This window comes from Euprymna scolopes, chromosome 32, assembly GCF_053919585.1.
Source record: "Euprymna scolopes isolate OS-2025 chromosome 32, ASM5391958v1, whole genome shotgun sequence".
Lineage (NCBI taxonomy): Eukaryota > Metazoa > Mollusca > Cephalopoda > Sepiida > Sepiolidae > Euprymna > Euprymna scolopes.
Window position 1 is genome coordinate 72,741,821 of NC_136513.1, and position 17,442 is coordinate 72,759,262.

General features: G+C 34.9%; 1 protein-coding gene across 2 annotated transcripts in view; it reads left to right on the top strand.

The window, feature by feature from the left end:
* Positions 1 to 17,442, top strand: part of LOC145256436 (dynein regulatory complex subunit 7-like) — a 284,758-nt gene that overhangs the window by 133,505 nt on the left and 133,811 nt on the right. For both annotated transcript variants that reach the window (XM_080115340.1, XM_080115341.1), the window contains exon 7: positions 11,829 to 11,918. In XM_080115340.1, coding sequence (XP_079971466.1) covers positions 11,829 to 11,918 — 90 coding nt within the window. The remainder of the gene's footprint in view (positions 1 to 11,828; positions 11,919 to 17,442) is intronic.

A 17,442-nucleotide genomic window follows, 5' to 3' on the forward strand; every position in this document is an offset into this window, starting at 1 on the left:
TCTCTATATATCTATAAAAACAGAGATGTGTGTGCCACAGACGATTTCTGATTGGTTAATCCAATAATCACATCTCCTAAAAAACTATGGTTCGTAGGCTCTTAACTTTACCATAAAATATTATGGCTTTATTTATTGTCCATCTTGGAAGGGTTTAATTTTTTTATAAATAGTTATTTACAAATTAAAAAAATACGAAACCTACACAATCTTACAATCCAACCTACGACATCACGGCCGCCATTCTGGTGTAGCCGCAGACACGTACACAACACGAAAACAATGTTTTGAAAATCTAGCAAAAATTAATTTTCCTGAAATTTTTCAATATTTAAAAATAAATTATGCCGGCTGATAAAATTTTTAAACTTTTTTTTAAAGCTAGAAAGATAAAATTTAAAAATACTTATTTTTATGTAAAACGCGCGTTCGCTCGTGGTCTTTTCATTTCGGGTTAGTATTACTGTACACATAGATTCGAATAAGTTGTCAAAAAACAAATATATAACAAATAGATGTTATTAAAGGCACGATAAGTTACTTTTCTACCAAACTGGATATATTTTACGTGTTTTTATTCAATGTAACACATTTATTCAGCTCGAAAAACGGGTTTGTATTACTGTACACATAGATTCGAAGAAGTTGATAAGATACGAAACAATACAGCACGAAAACACGCGCACACACGCACACACACTCACGTCCACTACCGTCCTTGGCTACGTCACGTTGTTATGGCAACACGATAAATACACAGTAAATTTGATTTTCTTCATTTCTACGCAAATATTACGCAAATATAAATCATATAGAATATCTGTATGAATATAATTACACGTAATAGTTAAATAAAGATGATCATCGTTAGAACCGAAAAAAAAAACTAATAGGGAATTTGTAAAAAGTTGTATTTTCTTTTTCAATAAATAGAAAAAAAGGGGTGTTGATAAGACTATCCATACTTATACAGTTTAGTGACGACATTAAAAAATGGAAATATTGAAAAAAAATTTTATTGTACGTAACTGTTATAGACTGTAGTTCTCCGAAAAAAATTTTCACTTCATTTGATCAGGTAGTTTTGTTCTTACAGCGAAAAACAATTATTTATCACGACGACGTCAACGTGGCCATTTTGGAAATGTACCTAGCAGAATACCTCCATTTTAGGCCAAATTTCGCAATCTAGCCTTTTTTTCTCGCCATATTGAGATGCGCAGTGCGCACAACATATCTGCAATTTTTTTACGTTTTTTTTTTTTTTAAATCTGCAATTTTTTTGCGTTTTTTTTTTTTTTAAATAAGAATACTATTGAATATGCAAAGAAATTGAAGAATGCAAATAATTGAATAATTTTTATACGAGATTATTTTCACAACATGCTCAGTTGGACACGCATGGATAACTTCGAAACTTCTTTTATTTACTTCTGTTACAAATTAAAAAAAAAAAAAAGACACCCCAAAAATGGCATCTGTCTTCATCTCATTCTGGTGGGGAATAAAGGGCTAGATTGGCCTAAAATGGAGGTATTCTGCTATGTACGGCAGTTACCTGCCCTTGGGGAATTCCTGGGCCTGCAATAACATTTCCAAAATGGCCACGTTGACGTTGCCGTGATAAATCATTGTTTTTCGATGTAAAAAAAAAAAAACTACTTGATCAAATGAAGTGAAATTTTTTTTCGGAGAACTTCAGTCTATAAAAGTTACGTACAATAAAAATTTTTTTTCAATATTTCCATTTTTTAATATCGTCACTAAACTGTATAAGTACCAGACTATCAATACACACAAAAAAATATAGATTTATTTTTGGGTAAAGTTCCCCCGGGTTTTCCTTTCACTTCAGTAAATAATGGTCTTTTGTTATATATATGGCGTACTATTATCCTTATATATATGATGTTTATGTTTATATATATGTATAAGTGATAGTGTCTGTGTGTGTCTGTGCGTCTGTGTTCATTTCCCTACGCTAAAACTCTCAATTTTAAGCCTACAGATTCGAAATTTGATATACAGGGTACTGAGATTTGGGAACATCGATGTGATAGGTTTTCGACAGAAATTTGGCGATTAAGTGGTCAATATTCAACAATTAGACCTTTGAGAACTCTACCAAACTCCTCCTAAAATTTAAGGTCTGAACACGTGATATTTTATATATAGATTCCTTGGACATGGATCTAACTTATTAACTTTACTTGATCCCTAAACAATAAATGTTAATAGGTCATAAAAGGGGTCAAAGTTTAAAAAAATTGACCGTTTTTTTTCCTCAGTATACACTTCAAAACACCTGGGCAACGCCGGGCACCGATTGCTAGTATATATATATATATATATATATATATAGTAATTTATAAAATATATATGGCGATTAAGCTACACTGAATATTCGGCGTTTCATCCACTCTAGGATTCCTCAGGCTGAGGAATCCTAGAGTGGATGAAACGCTGAATATTCAGTGTAGCTTAATCGCCATATATATTTTATAAATTGCTAACTAGCTCTACCTACGTATTGAGCACTTTTGAAGTAAATACTTAAAGTTTACGCATAAATCTATACTTTTGTATATTAATTTTATGTGAGTAAATGAAGTAGTTATATATATATATATATATATATATATATATATATATATATATATATATATATATATATATATATATATATCCTCCAAATCCTGGTATTATAATTATAATTTTAAAATAATTTTATTTATTACTTGATATTATTATTTAAAAACAAACAAACAAACAAAAAACAAAACAAAGTAGAAGGTAGAAATTCTTTCAGTTGCGAAAGAATGTGAGACAAGCAGGTTGGCGGTTACATATTAGATTTGTAGCATTGTGACTGACTACATGTAGTGAATTCTGGTGAAGTCTTTGGAAAGTGCGAAGAACAAGAAATATGTAGTTAAATTTGTAAATGAAAGATGAATCGAAACATTTATGGATCACCAATTTGCAACTCAGCAACGGGATTTTGTGAAAAAACATGAATTAACGAACAAAACATATTTATATATCAAGAATGTTACAGAAATGTAAAAAGTATACTTTAATAGATCAAAGTTTATTGAGATTTTTTAAAATTCATGAATAAGAAATAGACAAAGTTCGTTTTAAAGTTCCATTGTGAGTATGTATGCGTGTGTTTGTGTGTTTATGTGTGTGTATGTGCGTATGTGTGTGTATGTGTGTTAGATAGTTCACCTTGTGAGATTGAGCATCAGTCCTAAAGGAATTTCAGCGTCCCTCATTCCAATCTTATGAGATGAACTTCTGGAGAGTTGATACAGGCATCGCGGTGTCCAAAAAGAACTCTGAACTTCTATATACAGTCTTATAGGCTTATAGGATTTCACACAAGATTAATATATTCGCATAAAGGTGTTACTTTTGAGGCTCGGAAATATTTCCATTGGTTGAACATTCTTTGATTTAACACCTTCTTGTAAAAAGTTGGTATCTTTAGGAAGTGAGGAAGAGAGTGAATCTCGTGAAACAGAAAGAAAAGAGTAAATATTGTGGCCTATAAAGGTCACTAATTAAATTCTGTTAGTCTTAAGACGTTACAGTGTTTGTTTACGATCGACGCGAACGCTAATTTTCGTTGTCCTATTTAGCCAAATGAAAACATTTCCACCTTTTATGGAACAGTGACGTATTGGGACTGAAAAGTTCTGAGAATAACAGTTTCCATGATCTCTAGATCCATGGTCTTTTTAGGTAGAGTGTAGTATACGAACCTGCTGTATTCCTCAGTTTTTAGCTTTCATGAAAGCAGACAAACGTTTTTCGCTTTAGGCCAATCTTTATAATAAACGTTGAAAAAATCTTCATAAGAAAGTGTCGAACGTTCGGTCTTGCTCAAAACGTAGATAAAGATATCTATCATGTTCCATGTCGTATTTTGCGAAAATGTTGTGCTACTGTTAGTCTTTGTTTTACACACACAAGCTTTTGAGAAGTAATTCCTGATGTTTTGTAGACATTTCGAACTGTGTGTTGTAGTTCCTGTTGCTGGTGGAACATCCTTATTTCAAATTTTCTGTTGTTGTTGTTTCTATAGTTTATGCTGTTGTTTTTGTTGTTGTTGAAATATCTGAAGAATAGTTTCTTTAAAGTAACTAATCTTGTAAACTTTTTCAAGAACGGAATAAAAACTGTATTATTACTAATTACAGTTTAACACTGCACGTTGAAATAGTTCATGTTTACTTCTGCGAAGAAAAAACATTTGATTAGAAAAAAGCGTGCTTAACCTTTTATACTCTTTAGTTTTAAATGTAAACAAGGTAAAATTTAAGCAAGATAAAGTGTAGACTCCTATTAGAAAGAGGAAGGGGGGGCAAAAAAGTGTGTACAGAAACGATAGGTAGATTGAAAGAGGACTTCTCAAACCATTTCAACCATTTTTGTCCATGTAATATTTTATAGTTTTTGGTGAGAACAGAGAACTGAAAAGAAATCAGGTTTAATATTATTATTTAAACTCTTTATGAGCGGGTTGAACTAATTCGTTCAGTCGAAACACCTTGTACCTATTAGTTCAGTATCTGGATAGATGCCAGGTACCTCCAGATTGCAACTGTCCATTGCTTACGTTCAGTATGCCGCCATCTGTCTTTGAGAGTGGAAGATTTCGTTTGTTGTCGTTAACACACTTTTTCAAGTACTATGAATTATAATCAAGTTAAGTTTATGAAATGCAAAAGTTCTCAGTGATAGTTTAACTATTGAACTTCATAATTTTTCCAGTTTGAAGACAATCATAGTATCATTATCCTTTAAACTAACTAAAATTAACAATAAATATTTTTTTTAATCATTTACATCATAATCAGGTCACAAAGGGTTAATAGATGTTATATTTATATAATGCAGGGTCGAATTAGGAGAATTCCAAACAATCCTAACAAAGAAATGAATAAGTGCTTACATTAAACTAAATTTCATTATATATATATATATATATATATATATATATTGTATTAACTAGACCTTTTAGTCGGTTAAGAACGGGCAAAAGTTATAAACTGTTGACTTAGAATGAGTGCTTTATGCCAAATTGATGGTTAAATATGTTTAAATTTGTGCTTAGTTTGCATTAAATATTAATCCCTATTAATCCCTAACTGTGCATCGAACGGATATCATAATATCTAGTTCGTTGTACTTTATGATAAGAAAGGTCCATACAAATTTTCAGATGGATCGACCTAGTAGATTCTGAGAAAAAGTGGAACAGACAGACAGACTAAGAGATATATAAGATAGATAGTTTACATTTTCTGTACAATATTTTAAAAAGCTTTTATGAAGAAGACAGAGAAGTTGATCCCCAAAGACGCATAAAAAACAAGCAGACATATTTCTTGATCGATATCTACCCTGCAACCTCTCTCCCACAGAAGAGATGTTGCGAGCCTTTCCTTGTTTTATCGTTATTTCCATGACAGGTGCTTGTCTGAACTCCAATCTCTGGTCCCCCCTCGCCAATCTTTCACGAAAAACACCCGTCTAGCTGAATCCACTGTGAAAAATTTCCCCCACTCTATATCTGTGCCTAAATCAAAACGCGGATTCTATGAACAAAGCTTCTTTCTTAGAACTGCACGCCTGTGGAACTCTGTTCCGTCTGCCTGCTTCCCTCCGGACTACAACTTGGATGTCTTCAAGTCCAATGTTAACAAATTCCTAATGAACCGCCCCCTTAATTAAACACCTCATCAAATCTCCACACTAACGTAATGTACTTGCAATAACCCTTATCCCTGAGTGGCTTCCGGACCTTGATAAGTGGTGATCACTGTGTAAAAAAAAAAACAAACAAACAAAAAAAAAAACAAAACCGGTAAGTGTTATGGGGCCATTAACATTTCACTCTTGTTTCTATTTTGCCCCAATAAGTTCTCAGAAATCAAGGGACCCCTGTCGGGCTAACACTTAATTTCTAGATGAGATACATAGTGATCAGTTCTTTACATTTTAAACGTCGAGTTAGTAAATTGTCCAATTAACTATGTCATAATATGTCTTTCTTCTAGTCTCTTGGTCTTACCGGATTACTGGTTTCGTGGAGTATCCAGCTAAGTCCTGATACTTAAGGTAACACCACCAGGAGAAGGTGCATCATTTCTCACATGAGCTAGTATATAGCCGTGTCAGGGGAATCTTATTTGGGCCTCGAATACAACAGTATTTTGAATAGTTGATCAGGGTTTACTTTTAGGTTGAAATGTCCTCATGTCACCCGAAGATAGCGTCTAGTAGATAATTCAAACTTTCTAGTCTGTAATTCAAATTCTCCAGTAGGTAATACAGGTATAAGTAGTAAGATAGATGTGACGAAATAAAATAGATCTAAAACGATTCTTTGTAGATCCACAATAATAAATTATTTATTAAACAATCTACAAGCGAAAGAAATTACTTTGAAAACGATACGGGGGTGGGAGGAAGGGAAGAGTAAGGCAGTAATGTTTGCGTCCTTACAATCTCAGTCTGTGTTTAGGCTATCAGCTTCACTTCCAAGATTCTTTCTTTTAGAAGTCTCCGCGAAGAAGAAAAACTTTCTCTCTTGTTCACAAATCGCGATTTAATTTCAAAGGAGATTAATTTCTTGGCTGGGATATTCTGACATGCTGTGTTGCTCTCTCCCAAAAAGACACCCCGAACCCCTGTGTGTGTGTATGCGGAAATAATTATATATAATCTCTCACATTCTGAAAATTGCTATTTATAATTGCTAGCTAGGTTAGCACTGCTGGATGGCATCGTCCTTGCAAGTTGAAAATCCTACTTGTGAGATATCGGCTTGGAGTTATTAGTTGGTTGGATGACTGCGTCCCTTGTTGAGACAAAGTAGGTTTATTCCACAGTCGGATTCTGCTGCGGTTTGCTTGATCTGTATTAGTTAATAGAATTCTTGTGTGCAGGGCATTTGCTTAATTGGCAGAGTGCTTGCCTCGCATGCAAGAGGCTCGGGTTTTGAATCCCGGGCTCGGATATGTCTGACTGATGAGCCCAAATGAGGGTGAAACTCGAGTCTTGGACTTCCGGTTTGTTGGCTGTCATGGCTCTTGTGGGCTGCGACGGTGTTTTGAAATAATTATATATATAATTATGACGATGCTGTTGAAATAATTATATATATATATATATATATATATATATATATATATATATATATATATATATATATATATATATAGGAGCAAACAGTTAATAAAGCATGTTAAAAAACACTTTGAAAAAGAGTTAAAAAAGGAAACACTAGATAAGTGGATAGTCCTTAATCCGCGTAGTTTCGAAGAAATACTTTCCTTCTCATCAGACGGTAGGAATTAGCAAAATGCGGGATCGGATTTTGCATGCAAAAGTATTTGATGAAATAACAAGTAAGTCAAAGATCTTACTTGATAACAAAAAAAGTGAAGCAGAGGGAATATGGTGAAGAAAAAGGTGATTACACATGGATGGATAGTCTGGTGGAAGAGAAATAATCCAATAATTAAATATATCTATCTATCTATCTATCTATCTATCTATCTATCTATCTATCTATATATATATATATATATATATATATATATATATATATATATATATATATATATATATACCCATTCGGATCTGGCTTTTGAGATATTGCACATTAAATAAACAAAATTAAAAATATAAAAGAAAAGGGAAGCACATAATTGATTGAGGTCGATTTGTTTATTAATAACTAAAACACTATCATAGTTTCACATTGAAGACCGGAGCTGTGTTTCGTGGAGAGACAGGTAAATAGAAACAATCAAAAAGCGTGACAACAACAAAAGTACATAAATCTCATCTACTATGATCGCAGTTGTATTCATCGGCTTTTCTGTACATCGCAGATTGATTAAATAAAAGAAAACATAAAAGGAAAAAATATGGAGATAAGTAAAAACAACAACAGAAGCACCTTAAAATAATACAATAATAAGTAAGTAAATAAAATATGTTTAATACAAACAAGAAAGAAATTCAAGGTGGGTCAACACATTATTTATTAAAATGGCTACGTTTATGTGTTTGGGCTCGGTTAAACATGGAGGTGCTGATTCAAACGAATTCTTAAACGAAAATGGTTCTTTCTTTCTCAGGTTCGTTTCGAAACGTTTTCTTCGTCATTTCATAAAGCTAGCAAGTTTTTGACATAAAGGCGTTATATCAAAAAATTTTCAAACAATGGAAATGTTTTTAAAATTTCTAAAAAAGTAATACTCATACGCAAATGTAGTAAGCCAGTGCGATCTTTAAAATTCCTATAAAACCTGATAAAAAAAATCAAATAAGAGAGACTTCACAGCTGTCTGAACGAAAGTAACCCAAGAACGTCTATTCAACATTGCACCCCGTTCCTTGGGCTGGGGTGGCTAGGCAAAAGGACTTAAATATTTTCTTATAAACTTTGTATTTCCTCATTTTCGTAAATAAAACTATGTTTATGTTTTAGGTAGCACTTGCTACCTGTTGACCATTCTATTATTTAAATGTTTTATTTTATATACATTTTGTTATGCATGCAGGCTTCATATACGAGGGACGTGCAATGAGTAATGCTCCATGACCCACTTCCTGTTGTCTGATCTAGCTGAAATTTTGCATGTGCAATGATTTGTATCTCTACGGGTTATGTGGCAAATTACAGCTCTGAACTAATTGTGGTTTCTGTTTTACAGGTGTTTGAACTGAGTCAGGTGTGAAATGGAGCCTGTTGAATGTCGAGCAGTGATCCAGTTTTTGTATTTGAAAGGACGTATACCACAGGAGACTTTTGATGAAATGAAAGAAACTTATGGTGATAATGCCCCATCATATGACCTTGTAAAACGCTGGCATCCTGAATTCAAACATGGCTGAAAGTCTGTGGAAACAGTTCCCAGACCTGGTCGCCCCCCTTCTGCCATTGATGAGGCATCTGTCCGTCAAGTTGAGGCTGCCATTTTGGAAGATCGCCGCATTACTATTCCCCAAATAGCCCAAGATGTCAAGATTAGTACAGGGTCTGTGGAAACTATCATTCATGACCATTTGCATATACATAAGGTGTCTGCCAGATGGATTCCCAGGTTGCTCACACCATTCCAGAAGCGAGAACACATTGAGTGCTCGAGGATGAATTTGGAAATGTGCCAAGAAAATGAATCAAAGTTTTTCAAAAGACTGATTGCACAGGATGAAACCTGGGTCCATCACTATGATCCAGAGACCAAAGCCCAGTCAGTACAGTGGAAGCACTTGGACTCACCACCTCCAAAGAAGGCAAGGGTGCAGCCCTCCGCTCGCAAGGTCATGCTCACAGTCTTCTGGGACCAGGACGGAGTAGTGATGACAGATTTCCTGGCAAAGGGTACCACAATTACAGGAGCCTATTATGCTTCACTTTTGAGGAAATTAAGGGAAGCTATCAAAATCAAGAGGCGGGGCAAGATCAGCAAAGGTACCCTCCTCATGCAGGACAACGCTCTGTCCACAACTCGCATGTTGCCAGATCAGAAGCACGGGCATGTGGTTATGAAATCCTTCCCCATCCTCCCTACTCTCCTGACGTTGCATCCTCTGACTTTCACTTCTTCCCAGCCATGAAGTTGTTTTTGAAAGGAAAGCGTTTCCCAGATGACGCAGCCTTGATTTCTGAAGTCACGTCGTGGTTGGAGGACCAACCTGGGGTGTTCTACTAAAACGGTCTCCAGAGCTGCATCAAACGATGGGAGAAATGCATAACTCTGGGTGGTTCCTATGTAAGGAAAGACTAATAACTGTGCCAAGTTTTGTTGCTTTACTTCTATGGGAAGTGGGCCAGGGGCATTACTTATTGCACACGCATCGTATATCCTCTTCATGTTTTTTCAATGTTAAAACATAATGCTACCATGCCCAATTCATATAAAATGTTGGTGTGGTTCTTGGCCATGAACAAAGACGCTATCGTCCTCCAAAATAGCCTCCAGTAAGACCAGGGACACCGCCACATGTTCATTGCAGATTCTTTAACTTTACAGCCACCAGTGTTGCATACTTTAAAATTTCACTTAAATAAAATCGTAAAACCTGAGATGGGAATCTTTTCTCAAACTATTGTGATATCTGGGATTCACTTCAGTGAATTAAGTGACTCTAAAAACAAGTGTAAGCCTCCTGCTGCAGGTTAGCAGATGTGACCTCTAACCCTGTTGAACTGCAACGGCTGTGATCGTCCTCTTCCGGGAGTACTTTACAGGATTCTCTTGCATCGCAGGCTTCGTCCTCAGCTACCGATGCCAGCGTCTGCTGAAAATCAATTAGCTTCTCATGCAGATCAAAAGAAAACAAACTCAGAGGATTCTAGTCTACTAAAAGTTAATTCACGACAATTACAGGTGTTTTACATATATACAATTGTTGAGTTCGATTACAATAGAAAACAGTTGGAAATCTTCATTCTCCACGATGGCGCCCGTGATGGAAAAGGAGGGTGAGTGGCGTTCTCTTGGTTGAATGTTCTCGCCTCGAGATCTAGCTCCAATCTGATCTTCTCCGCACTGGGCATTTGCTTATATTGGAACGTGATGGGTAGGGTAAGCTGTTTCCCAGGCCAATCAGAATCCAACACGTTATTCGGGGAATTCCCAAATCCTTGCATGTGTGCAAACCTAACAGAACTTTCATAGGCCTGCGAATCTGGGATCAAAACTCAAATTTATTCATACGCTTAGAAGGTTAACACACAGAAAGCCAGACATCCTGAGCACGGGTTCGTCAGGCCAAGAACGAATGTATGATTTCATTTTAACTTCAATCTGACATCTCTTGTCACTTTTTTCAAACAATGAAATATATGTCTCTTTTATAAAAACACAATAAATTCATCCCTTCAGATAGGTTACCCGCTGTTGTCTGGGCACCCAATAAACGCTTAACAGACAATATCAGGATAATTACCTGGCCTTACTCAGTGTTTAAGGGGATCTTAATCTCCCCAATGGAGAGCGATATCGCTCCCCTAGGCGGTTACGCCACACAAGTAAGATTTCTAAAAAAGAAAACTATTAACTACAAAAATAAAGTGCTCGTCTGAGCTTCAATCTATGGTCTCTCCTTGCCAAACTTTCACAAAAATACTCGACTACCTAAAACTACTATCAACAATTTTCCCCACTCTATATCTGTGCCTAAATCTAAATGCAGATTCTATGAACAAAGCTTCTTTCCTAGAACTGCCCACCTGTCGAACACTTTCACTGGCCTGCTTCCCGGCTGGCTACAATATGGTAGCCTTCAAGTCCAATGTAAACAAGTTTTTGTTGAGCCGCCCCCTTAAATAATCCAAATTCTACCCAATCTATACCATTAACAGTTACTACACTACCATTTTACATTCATTAACCTTTATCCTCAAATGGCCTTCAGTCCTTGATAAGTAGTGAATCCCTTGTAAAAAAAAGTAAGAAACTTATTTTTACTTTTCATCTTTAGTCTTCTTTTTACTTTTGGTCACTGCTAATAAAACACTGAAATATAAATACATACTGTGATATAGGCCAGAATTATATGGTGGGGAGTTAGGCAACAAAATGTTTGTTCACATACATTCAAATTTCTGCATGTTGGTACGGATGGAGAAACAAGGATCAAGAAACAATATGATGAAGACTTATGTTTGGCAGGTTTCCGCATTGTAATAACCTTTATAAATTATTTATGTATTTTTTAAAAATAGTTATCTTCAATAAGTGTCTTAATATTTAGATATATTTTTATTTACCGTTCTTTCTTATGATTGTTTCCAGGATATGTTCTTTGATCTTGGAGATTGTGCTAAATGGGAATACATGTTTCCCACTGAAGAGGAAATTGACACAGAATTCGAGGATGAAGCTGTAAGTTTGATTTTTATTGGATTTATTTTTACTTGTATTTTGTGATGTTCAAGTATGAAATGCATGAAGGAAGAAGGGATGTACACAAATCCAAGACGGTGGCTCAATCCTTAGAAAATGACCTCCAGACCGTAATGGAATGGGGACGAAAATGGAAGGTACCATTTAATGCTAGTAAGACTAAGCTGCACTCCTTTAAAAATTACAAGAAGCCTCTCCAACCACCGACATCCATGACAAATAACTCCCTACCTGAAAATTCTTCCTTCAAACTCCTTGGCTTAACATTCACGGGAAATATGAACTGGAACAAATATATTGAGGACATTGCGAAGGCAGCTAAGAGGAAGGTGGGCTCCCTCTATCATGCTAGAAAACTACTCACACCTGAGAGTATCCTGTACCTCTACAAGGTCACCATTCGCCCATGCATGGAGTATTGTTGCCACATCTGGTTTGGTGCATCTACCGCTAGCCTCTCCCTCTTGGACAAGTCAGTCAACAGGCATTAGCCAATTAGAACTGTTCTCTTTTGTCCTGTTGATGTCCCTAGACGCCAAAACCCTGCTACTTTAATCATTTCTTCCCCTAAGCTGCTAAACTTTGGAATTCCCTTTCTGTTTCCTGCTTCCCTAACTGTGCTAACATGAAGAAGTTTAACTGTAATGCAAACAGATATTATGCTGCTCAATTTCCTACATAGTCCTTTTGCATCCAAGTGGCAATATACCTTGTTTGGAGTGAATAAGTGTAAAAAAAAAGCATGTCTCGTCTTCGTTGTAACGGATGCTTATAACAGAGATAAGTTACTGATGTTGGTGTCTGTTATAATTGGGGCAAAGTTTGAATCAATTGGCATTCGTTTCTCTGATATCTTTCTATTAAGAATTATTTCTAGAAGGATAGCGAGTACTTACAGGATGGACCATATAAAGGTTGACAATGTCCTTAATTGGAAGTATTTCTATGAAACGAGTTGGATTCGAACTTGGCATGCCTAGGTTATCAGTCTGTATCGCTAACCATTGAGATACCATCACCTCCCTGGTGTTGTTGTTCGTTATCTCATTTTCATAAGTGAATGATGCAAAACACACACATTCTTTGACGGGATCACTCATTATCAGCTCCATTACACATTTTTTTTTGTTCACCTTCACCCCAAACAAGGCACATTGTCACTTAGACATAAGGGGCTACTAATTAGGACCATGCCTATAAAAGATTAAGATGTTGGTTTACATTAAGTTTGAATTTTTGCAAATCAGTACAGTTTAGGAAGCAGGTAGCAGGAAGGGAATTCCAAAGTCTTGCCATTTTAAGAAAGAAGCTTTTAGAGTAGAATACTTTCTGACATTTAGGGACCTCAGCAGTGAAGGGGTGTGATTTTTTTGCTAAGCGGGTTTGTCAGGGATATGTACGTCAAGAGGGTACAAATGCAATGTGTTCATCAGAACACATTCCATTAAAATACTTGTAAAACAGGCACAGTGATGCAACATTGCAGAGATGGGACAGGGGTGGGAGCTTAGTTGACAAAGTGGGACCTATTAGATTGCACTTGGATAGGGTCTACAATCAACAGGACGAAAGGGAACAGTTCTAATTGACTGATGCTTGTTGCAGTGTCTCTAAAAGAATGTTCAATGACTTTCACTAAAAAAAAAAAAGGAAAGATTTTTGCAATATAATATACTGTTTAACACTAATGTAATGTAATATACTGTTAAACACTAATTTTGCAATGTAATATATTGTTAAAACAGTAATATACTGTTAAAGAGGTGACCTAGTGCATTCGAATCAGATTAAAGTTGCTGTCTAAATGAATGCAGAACTCGAAACTGGAAGGGAGAGTAGTACATAACTGAAGACCACCTTTGATGCAACTAAAATATATTTTATGTCTCATGCATATTGTTCAAATTTCGCGGGAATTTATCTTATATATCGAATATCAGTATTTACTTCAACAGTTGCTCAATATGTGAATAGAGCTAAGTATTTAGTTATTAAAAAATATATATGCATTATATACAAACAAAAAATAAAAAAAGCATATCGAAACATGCTCAGGTTAAAACAAGGTCACCTTTTAATACACAAAGAAGAATATACTAGCAGTTTGGCCCGGCTTTGCTCGGGCCGTATGTACTGTTCATAACTTTATGTGCATATATATATATATATATATATATATATATATATATATATATATATATATATATATGAGTCAAACTTTTTAATATATATATATATATATATATATATATATATATATATATATATATATATATATATATATATTAAAAAGTTTGACTCATGTCCAGGTAACCTACATTTAAATTTTCAAGTGTTTAGACCAAAAATTGGCGGAGGAGTTTGGTAGAGTCTGCAAAGGTTAACTTTTTCTACTTTGACTTCTTGGCAACCAAATTGTCACTGCAAACTGATAAAAATCTTACTGCATGTCTGAATACTTTTTATGTAACATTTCAAATGTTTAGACCCAAAATTGGCTGAATAGTTTGCTAGAGAACGCAAAGGTAAAATCTTTTGTACTTTGACCCCTTGGCAGACAAATTTTCCGCTAAAAACCGATTAAAAAGCTAGCCCTATGTCGGAATACACTTTATGTAAAATTTCAAATGTTTAGACCAAAAATTGGCTGTGTAATTTGGTAGAAACCGCAAAGGTAAAAAGTTTTTTACTTTTTTGATCCATTAATATTTATTGTTTTGGGCTCAAATCAAATTAAAAAGTTTTATCCAATCCCAAGTAACCTACATTTAAAATTTCAAGTGTTTAGACCGAAAATTGGCAGAGGAGTTTGGTAGAGTTTTCAAAGGTCAAATCGTTAAACTTTGACCCATTGACAGTGAAATTTCTGACCGAAAATCGATTAAAAAGATTTTCCCAAATCTTAATACCCCTTATGTCAAATTTCGAGTTTGTAGTCTGGAAACTGACAGAGTAGTTTGGTAGGGAAATGTACACACACAGACAGACAATTTCACTTTTATAGATATATAGATATATATAACAGATAGATAAAGAAAGAGAGAGTTAATGCCTGTCTGAGTCGATATGATGTGGAACCCGGAATTGGCAATGAAGACAGTGAATAACTGAAGACCACCCTTAATGCATCTAAAAAATGTATTTGGTGATGACACTTCCACCAACTACAGAAGAAAAAAAAAACTGTGTTATAATCGCCAATAAATAACGTAAAGTAGGTATTAATGAAGAGAACAATCCTGTGTTTCTAACAAACTTCAATTTGTCTGTTGCAGAAGACAACATGGATTTTGTAAAAAAATTAGTAAAGATGTTTGGCACATTATAATACAACAAGCAAAGTGCATAGTATCGGTCTTCCTCTTACTCACCGTTGGCAGTGGAACAGAAGAAAACTATTAAAAAAATGTCCGTTTTTCCCTAGACATAAAACCCAAGAGAACAACTGACGACTTTCTTTTGCAATGTCTCACTCTAGACTTAGTTTTATGTCATTTCCTTCACACTGTTAACTTAATTCCTAACCTCGATTTCTAATTTAAAAAAATTCCTATTTTACATCATCTAACAAATACTCATACAATATTGCTACAATATTGCTAATATGATGATGATGATGATGATGATTGCAACGTCTTGTCAGACGGGTGCCATTCCCTCAGTCACTGAAAGTGTATGTGCCCGAAGATGACTTTTTAGTTCTGTCAGCGACTTCACACCCTTAAGCAGACATAACACTGAAGACGGTCATTGGTATACATACATACATACATACATATATATATATATATATATATATATATATATATATATATATACACGCATCCACTCACATATACACATACATATATATATATACATACACACATATATACATACACAATACATACATACACATAGATACACATATACACATACATACATATGCATACACACATGCATACAGACACACATGCATACATACACGTGTACATACATATATACAAATACATACACACATATACATACATATACGTACATATATATACATATATACACACATACACGTGCATATACCTATATATATATATGCATATATCCACAATACATATATATATATGAAAATATACACATACGTATACATACATACACACACATACATATATATATATATATAAACATATATACACATATACACACATACATATATACATGATGATTGCAACGTCTTGTCAGACGAGTGCCACTCCCTCAGACATTTAAAATCCATGATTCCAAATGTCTGAGGGAGTATCTATACAAATATGATGTTACAGAGTCTTAGCTTTGTACGACAGCCAAGTCTCTCTCTCAGTTCAAAATGTTGAGATCCAGCAACAAGCAAGAGCAAGATAGCTAGCAACAAATTAAACTGCAGACCAGCTTAATGCGGGTACTGGTCTTCAGCTTTATGGTTTTTTAAATCAGAGATTTGCTTCTCCTAGAAACGTTGCCTTCACCACGGCTTACGGGAGCCCTCTCTACCCCAATATACATATACACACACACAAATATACACGGTGCTAGTTGGCCGTTGACCCAGAAAAAGAGTTCATTCGCCCTTTGTCACTGCAAAAACTACATACATACATACATACATAAATACATACATACATACAATGATGGCAGATCAATTATTACATGCTTTCAACATTTCAGGCCTACATGCATCACAACTTTTCCATCGCCACTGGACTATTTTTTTTAGACAAATGTCTGAGGGAGTATCTATACAAAGATGTTATTATGGAGTTTTAGCTTTATACGACAGCTAAGTCTATCTCTCGGTTCAAATTGTTGAGATTCAGCAACAAGCAAGAGCAAGATAACCAGCAACAAGTCAAACTGCAGACTAGCTTAATACGGGTACTGGTCTCCTGCTTTATGTTTTTTATGCTAATATAACACAATATAGTGTTGTCTACTGGAGATTTGATGCATGTAGAAGACACAAGTTTTGTAGAAACTTGATTAATGTATTTTGCAACCCACGCCATAGAAAAGAAACACTGGAACAACAAAATAAATGGCGGTGAAAAATGAAATCCCCAAACCAATTTTTGTGAACATTTGTCTATCAAGAGATCAGGAACATTTCGGTGATGACCTTTTCAATAGTAGTATTACCAGTAAATAAAGAAGTATTATATGGAACCATTTGAAATTACGGAGATTTTATTCACAGGTGTACAAACACAAAATATAAAGTAATCAAAATGGAAGAAGAAAAAAACACGAAGCCAACGAGAAAAGCAAATGACTCCGTCACATTCAGTATACTCGCAACTTAATACTATGTTATCTAATGTATTCCATATAAAATATCACAACATTCTGCTACCATTCCTGCAGACATAATATGTTCCCAGCAGGAGCTTTTGTACATGTAGAAGACTCAAGTTTTGTGAAAAATTGGTTAAAGTGTTTGTTGCCTTTTCTAGAAAAAAAAAAACGAAACACTGGAACAACAAAATAAATGGCAGTG